The following is a 14,132-nucleotide window of genomic DNA, read 5'->3' on the forward strand; positions in this document are numbered from 1 at the left end:
AAAATGTGATGAGTTTATTTTCTCTTTTTCTGGTTTGTGATTTTGGGTTGGTTTTTTTGTGGGGGGGTTTTGTTATTTTGTTGTTGATGTTGTTTGTTTTGGTTTTTTGGGTTTTTTTTGGTTTTTTGGGGTTTTTTTGCTGAAGCATATGTGTTTAAGGCTGGGCTAGGTGTGGCTCTGAGGGAAACCACACGTAACTACCTGTTCTAGGGGAAGATGTCCCTGCCCATGGCAGGAGGGTTGTAACTGAATGATCTGTAAGGTCCCTTCCAACCCACATCATTGTATGATAAGGTTTGTAAGAGGGATCTTTTATCCAGTTGTATTAAAGTATAACTGATGCAGTGAGAGGCACCAATTATGCTTGCATTTCAGCTCTTGAAACAGGATTTCAGGGCACAAGTAGACACAACAAAATGGGAGTAAGTTAGAGTTCCTCAAAGAAAAACCTGACTTTAGAGTTTATCTGTGAGTGATTCAGATAAAAAGCAAGCCTTGTTTCGGGATAGCCTGGCTAGTAAGCTAGTTTCATTGGAACCAATAGCAACATGGATTTTAGATGGAATGAGACCTTTCACCTACAGTAATGAACAGAGGGAAAAAGCAATACAGTAATTTAGTGGAAGTTGCTAGTCTGCAAATTCAAATGATTTTGGAGGGGAAGTTGGTAAGGCATGGAATGGCTACCTTGTAAAGGATGGCAAAGTAATCCGGCATTCCTGGGTCTGGAAGAGACAAATGAGGGATGAAATTATAGAGGTCTGTGTAAGTGTGAGAGCAAGGAAAGGGTGCACAGAAATCAATTGTTTGCTGTCACGTTCAGAACAAGATATAGGGGAGTAAGAGAATAATTTAGCAGGATCCTGTGTTCAAAATAAACAGAAAATAGGTGATCTTTTTTTTTTTTCACTCTCTAAATAGTGTAACAGAACAAATTTTTGAAAGATGGTGAGGTCTAAAAGAAGCTGATGATGTCAGCTAAAATGCTACATGCATTCAAACAAGACTAGACAAGCTTATGAAAGAGAAATCCAGTAAGGACTGCTAAATACATAGAGATCATGTTGAGCACATAAAGTTCCTGAGCAAAAAATATGAAAGACTGAAGAATATACAGGCGAAAGAACTACATATACTTCAAAGTAAGATAGTAGATAAACTGGTCTGTGGTCCAACTGAGTACCTTTTTTTTCTTGTGGTCTGGTGGCCACAGAACTGAACTGAAAAGTCACAGATGCAGGTTCAAATCTCTGAGTATAGCTTTTCATTTGGTGGCCAAGGAAGAAAGAGGTATCTTTGAAGAGCTGTAAATAAGAAGTAATGTAGCTAGGTCCTCTCCTACATCATGCAAGTGCTGTAAGTCCTTGAAAATGAAAACATTACAGGCTGCCTTTCCATTCTGTGCTGACCCTATTTTGTAGGAAAAGAGCCCTTATCTCTAATTTAAATGAAAAGCTTAAAGCACCTTGTTCCAGAATCAAGCTCCTGAATATGAATCCTAAGTGAAGGCAAACACCTGAGCCTCACAGAGAAATAGCTCTTTAAAAATCCATTTATCTTAGCCAATAGTTTAATGTGGAGACCAGGGTGCCCCAGCTCTGTAAGAGAGATCCAGGCAGTGACCCTGTGGGGTACACAGGTCACTCCCAGGCCCAATCAGTGACATCCCAGGTGAATGCAGTTCTTACTACATAATAGGTCTGAGGAATATTTAAAAGATACTTGACGAATCAGGGCTATCTGAGTATCGTACATAACACATTTTAGAAACAGCATGCCCAGGTCTTCTATTTTGCCTGCAGTCGTGACCAAGTCCTCTTAAATCTAAACCACTTGTCTTGGTTCCAGCCAGGGTGAGGTAAACTTTTGCAGTAGCCAGGAAGGGGTGGGAGGACCCTGAGGTTGTTTGATACCACCTTATGTCATTGTCAGGAGCATGGGAAAGGGACTCTTGCTTCTTAGGAGGAGGGATTCCTTCTGGTAGAGAAAACGTGATGGATGGAACAGGGCATTTTCACTGTAAATATTTATCCTCCTTCTCCTTCTCCTTCTCCTTCTCCTTCTCCTTCTCCTTCTCTTTCTTCCACCTTTTGTTGTAGTTTAGTTGTTGTTACTGTTTATTCTCTTCTTTACTGCTGTTTCCAGTAAGTTGTTCTTGTATCAAACTTCACCTTGTGTGCCTCCAATTGAAGCAGGGGAGGGGAAGTGGCATCATGGCTTCTAAATTGGAGAATACCATTCCTAAACCATGACATCACTAGAATTATTTTTGTAACCTGTGGAACATTCAAATATGTAAAATCCAGATTTGCACTTTAGAGTTTCTTTATAGAGTTATCATTGCACAAGTAACAAGATACCAAGCAAAGAAAGCAGAGAAGATGCAAGACTATGGTTTCTCTTCCAATGCCCAGTCACTAGCCTGTAGTAGTAGACCAAGTATAAGACCCGTGTTAGAGCCATGAGATATCAATTTAGTCATCTGTCCAATTAGGTCAGCTTTATGTGGTGTAAAATGGGACCAGAAAACCCTGGAAATGTGAGTGAAGTTCTTCCCAAGGACCTTTCATTTACAAGAAGCTGAGCATGCTGTTAGGCTCAAGAAGGGAAGGGTTGGGACAGGCCCTGTGTGACTTATCTGCACTTGCACCTGCATCTGCACCTGCACCTGCACCTGCACCTGCACCTGGACCAGTCGCTGCCTTCCCTCACCTCTGTGCATGTGTGATAATGCTCCCCTCTGCTTGAGCAGCAGCTCCAGGTCCTGCCAGGAGGAGGAACAGCTGCACACCCTGCATACAAAGCCCAGCATACCTGGAAGCAGGAGTAGGAGGCTAGCACTGGAAGGGAAATGTAAGATGGGAACAGAGTCTTGCTTCAAGCCTCAATGGGTTCGAGAGACAGAGACAGATGAAGGGGCTCAGGAAGTCAAAGCAAGAAGAGATCTTGTGCGTTGATGCATTGACTTGGGTGTCAATGAATGATTTCAACTGTGCAGTCAGGGGCTGTGCTGGGGCAGGACCACAATGTCTTGTCTGACTCACCTGCAACAAGCTTTAGTTGATGCTCTCACTTTGGGATAGTCCACCCTGGCATCCTGTGGGCCTGCCTCAGTTCAGGAATCTCCTTACTTCTCGTGTAACAACAGATACCACCAAAGTCTCCATATTTGATGTCACCAGACAGGATCCCTCCTTTACCTGATCACTTCACATTCAGAAATTAAAAGCATAGAACAGCACTTTGATGTTTGTCTTTCCTTGACCTCAGACTAAGCAGCTGAGAGGAGCAGCTGTTGCTGGGAGAGTGGGAACTACAGACAAAGTTTATCAAAGAAGCCCTGCTTCTTCTGCCTTCCGACTCTCATGGGAAGAAAGAACTACACTGTGTATTTAAATTCCTTCACAGAAAGGGGTCTAAATCAAGACCAGTCCTTCCTTAACCTCAGATTTTGTCAACAGTTTAAATTTAAGGAATCACTTTGTCTGGCAAGTTTAATGATGGCAAATCAGATATATTTATGTAAAAGAATTATTTATTAAACAGACAGTAGATAACAGATGAAAAACCTTAATCAGAATTAGTCCACAGTATATAACTAAAATAACTACTAGTGGATTACAGCATGAAACAGTGCACTGTATCAAGGTACCTATATTAAAGCTAACAAAAGAAAGAGTATTGATTAGGAGTCAAATGCAACTTACCACCAAAGCGATGACAATGGACACAAATACCTTCACTTGACCCCTGGGGAGTAACTACAAAGTAGGTTCCTACTAACAGGAGAAACTTCACACATTTCCAGGAAAATGTATACAAGAATTCTGCTTTGTGAAGGTTTTCTGTGGCTTTTATAGTTGTAAAGTGAGTGGATGTCAGTCAGAAATGCAGTCTGTCTTGCCAGATCTCTAAGATTTTTATTGGCAGTCGGGAGATGCTAGACCAGTGACCATGGCACCAAAATCACTTAGTGATTATTCAAGGTTATACCCCCTGAAATACAAGACAGCTTGTCCTGTTTGAGTTATCTGACTGGCTAGCAAACAACAGTTGTGGGGGCTGAGATGCTCTGCTACAGAAGCCCACTATCTGGGATTTCACACAAGCATTTGGAAGTAGCATCAGGTTACTGATACATATCAGATGAAGTGATGGGCTAAGTGGAAAAATATAAAGCAGTACAAGGCTGTAAGGTTTTTCCCTTGAATGCATTTATCAAAGCGTGCATGGTGAATCTCCTGAAAACCTGTGAGGAAAGCTAAGTTGGACAAATTCACTTCATTGCAATGGAAGAATCATGACCTATTGTGGAGAATCTTCCTTTCTAATCACTGTACTGCATCTTGACCAGAAGAAAGACATGTGGAATATGATCAAAAAATGCTGCACTGGTTTTCTTGATCTGGCATGAAGTCACTGAAACAATCACTTCAGTAACCCAGCACATTTGTTCCATGTGAACAGGTCCCAGTTCTTTCATACCTGTGCAAAACATCATGTTGCTTTCAAAAGAAGCAGGGTCACATCATAACAGTATTTGAAAAGCAGATAAGCTGGTTAGAGCAGATATTATTATGTCATCTTTGGTACTCTGTGGTATCCATTAGTACAGCACTTTATAATCTGCAGTGCAATTACAAATACAGCGTCTGTGTGGATGAGGACATAGCTATTATCTTGATTTCAGAGCTGGCAGGCTGAAGTGCACAGAAATAGCTTTGTGTTGGTAAAAAGGACTGACCCTACCAGACCCAGACATGAAAAATGACAGCAGGAAAGGTCCGTGACTCTCGTGGCATCTCTCTGTGGTCATAAAGAGTTAAGTGGTCTTAGGCTCCAGTGGGAATGCAGCCATGACAACCCAACTCCCTTAGCCAGGAAAAACCACTGCACCCGGGAAAACTGGCTGGCTGCTTGCATCAGCACTGCTTTATCAAAAGATGTCAGGCAAAGTACCCTGTTACAGGCTTGGGAGCTGCTGTCTGTGTTTTACTTAAATACAACCATTCCACAATCGCCTATCACAAGCTCAGGGGGATCTCTGTAAGTGACTTTCATGTCAATGGTCATTGTGGCTTTTGAAAAGGATTTTGAAGTATGAATGATGTCTTAGAAAAGGATTTTGAAATATGACTGATGTCTTAGAAATGGACCTAGGTCAACTAAGAGACTTGTGAACCAAATTCTACCATTCAATTAGGAGGTCTACCTCTGAAAAGAGTGACTGAGTCCCATTAAAGAATTATTTTAAATAAATTATTGATGAACTAATGTGCAAAGGTTAAAAATAAAGAAACCAAAATGAAAGCCAGCAAAAGTTATCATCTCCCAAACCATAATTAAAAAGTCTTACTGCAAATAATATAAAATCTTGGTCAGGTTCTGAGTTCTCCCCTCATTATTGCATATTGTCCTGGTAAAGTCCATGTTCGTTTCACTATGTGAAATTTTTGAGCTTCAGCAGCTCACCTTGATACATGTTTTACATGTAGCATCCTCTTTTTTTCTTCTCATTCTGTTAGCATGGCTGGGCACTTTCTAATACATTGAATAACATATTGAATAATACCCTTTCTAATACATTGAAACTTGCTGCAAGGATAAGCACAGGTGTGAAGGAGACATCATAAATGGATACTGTGAGATTTGCTAAAAGATTCATCCTTGCTCCTGGATACCCATGGAGAAAAAAAAAAAAAAAAAAAAAACAAAGCAAAACAGGCAATCTCATTTTGAAACTGTGTTTTAATTCAAAACTATTCCTAAAGGAAATACAATTCAAGCTGTTTATTCACTGACTGCAGAAACATTTTCCCAAGAATATGGGAAAATAGAAAAAAATCACTTATTTAAGACATTTTAAGGACCAGATTAGGGGTGTATCTCTCCAGACCATAACCTCCTTGTCTGGCTGATGTGATTTTATCATGTTTCTAATAGGCTCACTCCCAGAACATGGTGCTGTTCTGCAGGATGAATGGTTACAGAACTGAACATCAAGTTCTTTTTACCAACACAAGAGAATATCATTAATAGAATAAATATTTGTTAAACGTTCTGGAGTAGCCATATTTTATATATTTATGTGTGTATATGTATATATATATATATATATATATATATATGTATATATATATATATATGTATAATATTATACATATATATGTATCTATATATTATATAATATATATAACTAAGGGTGACTAAGTTAGTATCATTGGGGGTTGGAGGAGACCATCATCTTTCAAGCTTTCTTTTTGTAAATAAAATTCTGTAGTTGGGGCTCATGAAGTGCAAACATGTGTATGCATTTTTCAGTTACCTATGCACATCTCTGGTTACCCGTGGTTTCCAAAACCAGACTGCTCGGTGCTTATCTTGTTACCTTTCTCCATAAATTTTCCACACTACCAATGCAATCACATTTGTCATCAGTTCCATAGCAACCAAGAGACCACGTAACTCGAAAGTCTCTCTTCGTCTTGTCTGACGCTCTGTGCCACTGACAGAAGCTGCAAGATCGCATTCAGGGAAGGCAGAACAAATACACGAACACCTACCAGACAGGTATTATTCTAGGTTCTCCTGGTTGTGTTCAGTAGCATTGTGTAGGCCTCATGTGAATGCAAGACACAAAACTTACCTCACTGTAGGCAGTTACACTGATAGACCAACTGGCTGCGTTTGTATTTAAAAATATTTCACTTGTGTACAGGTGTCAAGGCAGGAAAGAAAAAAAACAAATCAAACCAAAACAATGGCAAAAACAGCAGTAACAACAACAACAAGGTAGCAAGACCACAACCAGATTATCCAGTTAGCTTTAAATAATGTTATAAATTCACTCCAATTCTTGATAACTGTTGGAGGGGTGAAAGGTTTTTTGTGGCATGTAATCTGAGCTGTAATTGTCTAGTGAAATCCAGTAGAATTTTTCCTTATGTCTGACAGCCCTAAAATTGCAAAGTTTTTCCTGTTCATCATCTTGAAGCCGTTCTTATAGGATCTGAATGTGGGGTGAAGGACTCAATGATTGGCTAATAAATATTTCAAAAGTATAATTGCTTTTATAAAATAGCAGTTCATATAAGTAATAACATGAGTGAAAATTCAACTGCTTCCCATATAAACTGCTCTCGCTGTGGAATTACATCCTGTACTTGTAATAACATTAATCTGTTTTGTTGGAGAAGCTGGCAGAACTAGAAACAGACCAGTCCCTAAATGATAATGAGTAGAATAAGATTCCTTGAAGCTACCAGTTCATTTCTTAGCAGTGATTACTTGATCATTTGTCTCCCGAAGACTGATGATAGCAATGCAGTTGCTGCTGCACATTTAATTTGTTGTGCTTGTGCCTTCAAAACTCACACACTTCACAGGAAAAGCCTGTATTTCCCAGGAATTTGAGACTTGCTGTAGGGAGCTGAGTCACACTCTTCCCTGTCCTCTCTTCTCCTCTCCTCTCAGTGGGCAGATTCTGTTGCTCATCACCACAAGGTAGTCAGACTTCAGTGTTTTACCAGAAAAAGTTCTGAGCATTAGGTAATAGGGCATTAGTGCCAATATTCTATTCTTAGCAATAATCTTCCCCTCTATGCAAATAAGAGTGGTTATGGTGTTGTCAGTTCCAAATCACTTGTCCTGTTGAAAAAATAACTAGCAGTAGTAGAACATGATATTTACCTCATCAGAAATCCTGGGAATTGTTTGTGTGCCTATTAACTATGGCAGTGTGACTATTAATACTTGAGCATGAATTGCACTAACTGGAAGAGAGTAAGAGGCCTGTGCTGAAAAAGAGTGTGGAAATTTTGCCATTTGTTATCTTTTGCATCTCTGATCATTTTTCAATGTCGACAGCAGTGGCAAAAACCAAAATTATAATCTATCAGACACAGAGAACTACATAAACTTGTTGCTTTTAGTACTTCTTCAATGCAAAGTGGAAGTCCCAGCCTGTCATAGGGATTACAAACAGAGAAAATAATTATAGAAGTTTCTCATGTGCTACAGGCAATTTCATAATGTAAAATTTTCAGACTCTATAAATCCTTCAGAAGACATGCTTTAGAAGTCAGAAAATTGAAGTGCTTAGAAGCCACTGGCATAAATCTGTACACAATTCCCTAAAAATTGAAAATATTTGAAAATGTGGCAGATAAATGGTCTAGAAAAGACATACTAAAATTTAAATTAAATTAAAAATACTGAATCTTACATTCAGCTATTACGTATTTCTTTTAATCTAACTTTTTATTTCTATATTATGATAGCAGCTGAAAACTAACTTTAAAATCCGGCATTTCAATCCCTGAGCTATGAATGCAGACTACCCAAAGCACAACCACAGTAATGGAGCAATCTTAGTGCGTGTACCCTGTTGCAGGCTGTATTCGGCTTCATCAGTGTTTCTCTTCCTTGCAGTGTTCAGGAATATTTAACTCAATATTATATATATTCAACAAAATAGCTGATATTTCTTTTTTTCTACAAATTGGAGCTAAATATTAACCCGAGAACAAAGAAACTATCTCCTTAGATCGGCATAGGACTAGGTAGTGCAAATCTGGGGCTAACTCAAGGAAAAAATACAGCAGTGCCTCTCTTCTGTGGCACATTTCCTGCTTTCTTTACTTCATTTAAGCCACCTGTGATGGTCCTGACTGTGGCACAACTGGGGACAACATCATATGGCATCTGCTTTAAGTGTTATTCATTCATAATAACCTAATTAGAAGCTTTGGAAGCAAAGAGGCGGTAATTCACAGTAACATTTATTAAATAAGTCTCCTCTCCCTGGACTGAGGAACACCCAAGCCCCTCTGCGCTACATAAATGATGCCCCTGGTTTAATCCACTGTATCAGTTCCCTGAGTGCATAGCTTTTTTTTTTTTTTTTTTTTTTTGAAAAACCTCTTTTAGCAGGATTTTGAAGCAGATGAGGTGGTGAGTGGTGTACAGTGCCTTTGGGGTTTGAGATGCATTTTTTTCCAAGTGGTTTGGTGACCTGACCTGGTTAGCTGAACATCCACTGCTTTGTAGAAATTTACCTTTTTAATTCTTCCCTTTCTAAAGGGTGGAGAACATGGCCATGCGGCTGGAAGAAGTAAACGAGAGAGAGCACTGCATGAAGGCCTCTCTGCAGACTGTTGACATCAGGCTTGCTCAGCTGGAAGACATGATGGGACGAATGGTGACTGCCTTGGAAAAGATGGCTGGCATTGAGAGAGGCGAGACAACCAAGATCCGATCCAGGACCTCATCCGACTGTACTGATGCAGCCTACATTGTGAGGCAGAGCAGCTTCAACAGTCAGGAAGGAAATACCTACAAGCTTCAAGAGAGCATTGATCCCACAGGAGAGGAGTCCATGTCCCCAACGTCACCTACGATCACACCCCGCTTGCGAAGCCATTCCTTCTATGCAACAAATATAAAGGACAAGTGTGGGTTGGAAAAGCTGGAAAGCATTTTTAAGGAAAGATCTCCAAGCCTGCATCGGGCAATCAGTTCCCACTCAATAGCAAAAGAAGGAAAGGCTCCTTTACCCCCTACCAGCACTTTGTCAATCGCCCCAGACTCCAGAAGACCTTCGTCTTGCATAGACATCTATGTTTCTGCCATGGATGAGATGCATTCTGACACAGAACCTCTCGAGAGCTCCATAAATATTCTTGGTCCTGAAGATGCAGCTCTGCCAGCTCACATAGCCTCTTCCCTTTTAACTAATAGTGCATACATCAGCAGTACAGCTGGTGAAAAGATCTCTGGTAGGAGTCTTGATTATGAGGAAACTTCTGGAATAGAAACAAGAGCATTTTCTTCAGACTATTCACAAATCACAGACTGCCAAATCCCGTGGGATTCAGACCCTCCCTTGTATCATACTTTAGAGCGATCAAAAAGTAGTCGTTACCTGGCTACCACTCCATTTATTCTGGAGGAAACACCAATTGTGAAATCTCACAGCTTCATGTTCTCTCCTTCTCGAAGCTACTTCAGCAGCCTTGGTGTCCCAGTCAAAACAGCAGAGTACACAAGTATTACAGATTGCATAGACACGAGGTGTGTGAGCGCTCCCCAGGCCATTGCAGAGAGGGCCAGTTTCCCTGGAAGCCTCAGGGGCAAAGTGGAAGACTTGGGATGCTGCCACCCAGAGAGAGAAGCTGAACTAACCCACCCAAGCTCCGATCATGAGGATATCGAGGTCAAAGACAAGAAGGGAATCCCCTTATCTCCTCAAGACAGCAGTGCTACAACAACTCTGCCCAACAGCATCCCACTCCCAAAGATAGAGCGAGCCAACAGCTACTCTGCAGAAGAGTCCAGCGTGCTGTATGCACAGCACACACGGAAGAGCTACTCCATCAGTGACAAACTTGACAGGCAGCGAAACGCAGCCGGCCCACGGAACCCCTTGGAGAGGAGCAAGTCCTCGAGGCCAGAGAGCAGAGGGGACAACCTGTCCATGAGGAGACTGTCAAGAACTGGAGCCTTCTGCAGCTTTGAAAGCAAGCACAGCTAGGCTTATACAAAGCTCACCAGCAGTCTAAGGGTCATCTGCTTTTCAGTCTGTTTTTCTTAGCAGAATTTTTTAAAAACCCTCACATCACCCTGTGTTGAGTCCAATTGGCATTAGCCACGGGTCAAGGGAGCACATTTTTAATCTCAGCATCACTACAGTTGTACTCCATCTTGACCCAATTGACATTTGCACTTAAGAAAAAAGGGAGGGATGAAAGCTTTACAAAACCTTCAGTAAACAAGAGGAATAACAAGACCCCTTAATGAAGTCAGAAGACAGATTAATAGCTCCAGATATCTGCCTTTTATTAGAGGGTATCCTAAGACCTTTTATCATTATTCAAGTTTTTAAGATGCAGGAATTAACTGGCAAAAAAAAGATGTACAAATTAGGTGTTCCAAACTTCAATCACAACTTCTTTTTCATCTATGTCACTATTGTGATGACTGGTGAAAAGCATTTGTTATTTCTGTAGGAACTGGCAGCAAAAAACCCTAAAGTCTCCCAAGTCCCTTGCATCCCATATTTGTGGAAATGAAGAAAGATGAACACAACAACAACTATAAATGTTCACTTGTCTCCTTTTGTATCAACTTCTAGTGCCACAGAAAGTTTATATTTTCAAGAGTGGAAAGGGAAATGAAATGCCTTCTTTACTGCAACTTAAATGGAAGAAGAATTTGTGTTAAAATGTCAGGTGATTTCCTGTGTAAAACAGGCATTCTAGATTCTAGCACAGGTGAGCAAGCTCAGGATGAATGTAATTAAGTGGAGTAGTATATATTTATTTTTTTACCACATTTGCCATCAGTATGTTGTCTCGCTAAATCAAAGGATATAATGAAACAGTAAGTACAAGACGATCAGAGCAGAGCACAGTAATAGTGTCCAGTTCTCATGGCTCAGTTTAATTATATATATAAATTGGGAGATTTATCCACCATGCTGCTACCAGGTTCTTCTTGCTGTTTCATTTGAGCTGCCGATTCTTCACATCATTCTCCCACCTATAAAATTCACACCTTTTTCCCCTTTTTTTTCATGTGAACATAGCTGTATTTGGACTTTTTAAATTATACAGGATTTATCAAGAAGTCTGAATCCAGATTCGTGTATTTAGACTGAAGCTGCTTAAAGCAAAGTATTTTTGGCAGAGGACTGGAAAACACTAGAATTTCTATATGCTTCTAAGGTAAGTAAAAGAACCAAAGTGAAACTGCAAGTGTGTGTAAAGAGCAAAAGCCATCAGTTGTGAGTAGGCATCCGCAGCCCAGCAGTGTTCATCATCACAGTGTGCTCATCAGCACAGCACACAGGGAGCGCTGGTGCTGGGAAAGCGTGTCTGAGGGGTAGCGCAGGTGCGGGCTTTGGGTGAAGACAAGTGTAACTCCACTGACTCCACCCACGTCCCGAGGGCCCACATTGTCAGCAAGAGTGTCAAACTTCTCATGAGGCAGTGTCCAGTGGTCCCAGGAGGAAGGGAAAACAGAAGACTGGAGAAGGGTGGAGAAGCATAAGCTGCAACTGGAAAAACAATTCACATTCCTTTATGGCGGAACAACTTTTAAACTTTTTAAAAGTTGACACTAGTGCTATCAGAAGTTAAAATATCTCAACAGTTACCAATATCTGTGTGGAACCAGCTCCTTTTTGTTATTAAAAATTGACATTTGTGAGTGGGGTACATATTTCACATTATTTAAATTGAATTAGGCAGCTTTGAGAATACAAGCTGATATTTTCTCACTGAGTCCTCACTCTGGGAGACTCTGAGCACCATCTGAGAGTTAAGTCCAAAAGACGACTAATCCAGACAGAAAAATAATCATCAGCCTCAAGAAAAGAGGCAAAGGAGGTGAAAACATTTAGTTAACAAGTCACTGCGTTGGAAGGACAGGACAGGAAACAAGGAAATGCAGCAAGGGGATGTTAAGAACAATGTGTTTCACACTTCCTGCACCAACGTGTTCCTTGCTTTCTTCTGTTTGATCAGGCTTTCAGTGAACTACACTCCACCAAGACACCGTGTTTATGCAATTGCCTTGCAGGCCATGTGCAGCATTACAGTCACATGGTGATACCAAGAAAGGTCAGAAACCTTTCTGTGCATTATGAAGCATGCTTGTGGCAGGCTGATTGTTGAACAATAGCAAAATGCCCACGGGCAAAGGAACTTGTGTTTAACAATATGCTTCAAATGTGCCAACCTTCTGTTAGCAGCCTTTTCCTAAGGCTTCTCCAAATCTATCTATCTATGGAGAGTAGAGGGGGATATTCTTACTTCGTTTTCTTTGTTACTTTTATGAATGTCTGCTAAAACTGTTGTGGACTCTTTCATCTCCATTGTATTACTGGTCTACTCAAGAGGAATTTCAGATTCATTAGAAATTCCTCAACAGCGCTTAGTGAATTAGAGATAGGGCTCTCCTCTGGGGTAGATTCCATTGGTTAGTTTGTCAGGGTAAAGAAATTTGCCAAGCCTAGAAGCTGTATAAATATTTAGGATACAGCACCTTATCGATCTGGAGCACACATTCCAGGCAAAATGAAACAGAACACTTTATTTACCTCTTAAAATCTGCCATTATATATAAAATGTAAATTCAGATGTTAAAAGTGTGATTGCAAGAGGTCAGAACACTACTTTTCCTGAATGTTTCCCATTTATTCTACAATGTGATGTCTATAGAATATATTATGATGGATGTTAGATTATTTTATTTTCACCTGGTTTTTACACATTGCATCAAACGGCTCCTTTTTGAATTTGATGATAAAACATTCCCATTTCTTGCAATGGGACCAGACTTCCCATTCTCTCTCCCATATTTAGTGAGATAGAAGTCTCATCATCCATCATCATGTAGCTATAGCATGTGCCATATAATGTATTCTGTATCAAAGGATAGCTTATGAAATAGACACATATGTAGTTGTGACATGTGGTAATATTAGTGAACGTTACAGGACAGTTTTAATATCTCATTACATGGTCTTGTTTGTAAATCTGTAACATTCAATAAAATAGCACATGTTGCATCAAACATTAAGTTCCACTATCCAGTTATTAGCTTACGTATGGAATATGCATTTCTGGTCACGGTGTGTAAGTTTGGTATGTTTCGCACATTTCTTTGTATAGCTCCACTTTAATGTCTGTATGGGCTGATGTATAAACCTCTAACGAGCCACTGTGGGCTGTGACAGATGAGTTGTGATGGTGTGAAAGACAAACTGGCATGTTATGCAAAAGATTATAAGATATATGAACTTTAATAATATTTTAAAACTCAACTGAACTTAGCTGTTTGTTTACATATGCTGGTTGACTGAGGAAGCAGTGTGCAGTATTTTATAAATATTTTCCTATAGTAATCCATTCTGTTGTTTCCAGTTTAAGTGATTCTATTCTACAGTTGGGGTATACACTTGTCCTAGGTATTGTGTTATAGCACATTATTCTTTCACAATAACAGTGTGATATGACTGAAGTAGTTTCTCTTCCTTAAAGTCCAGTCTTTTTTTGTGTCAAAGAAAATGCATGCATTGTTCCATGAGTTTCTTTGGACTGCTAGGAGACTTAACATTTTGCTATTGCCTG

General features: G+C 40.0%; 1 protein-coding gene across 3 annotated transcripts in view; it reads left to right on the forward strand.

The window, feature by feature from the left end:
* Positions 1–11,697, forward strand: part of TRPM3 (transient receptor potential cation channel subfamily M member 3) — a 383,001-nt gene extending 371,304 nt beyond the window's left edge. For all 3 annotated transcript variants that reach the window (XM_054283455.1, XM_054283456.1, XM_054283457.1), the window contains one exon: positions 9,082–11,697. In XM_054283455.1, coding sequence (XP_054139430.1) covers positions 9,082–10,531 — 1,450 coding nt within the window. In that variant the 3' untranslated portion in view covers positions 10,532–11,697. The remainder of the gene's footprint in view (positions 1–9,081) is intronic.
* The last annotated feature ends 2,435 nt before the right edge of the window (positions 11,698–14,132 follow it).

The sequence above is a fragment of the Melozone crissalis genome, unplaced genomic scaffold (genome assembly GCF_028551555.1).
Source record: "Melozone crissalis strain CALT ecotype California unplaced genomic scaffold, PUWL_Pcris_2 ptg000036l_1, whole genome shotgun sequence".
Classification (NCBI taxonomy): domain Eukaryota; kingdom Metazoa; phylum Chordata; class Aves; order Passeriformes; family Passerellidae; genus Melozone; species Melozone crissalis.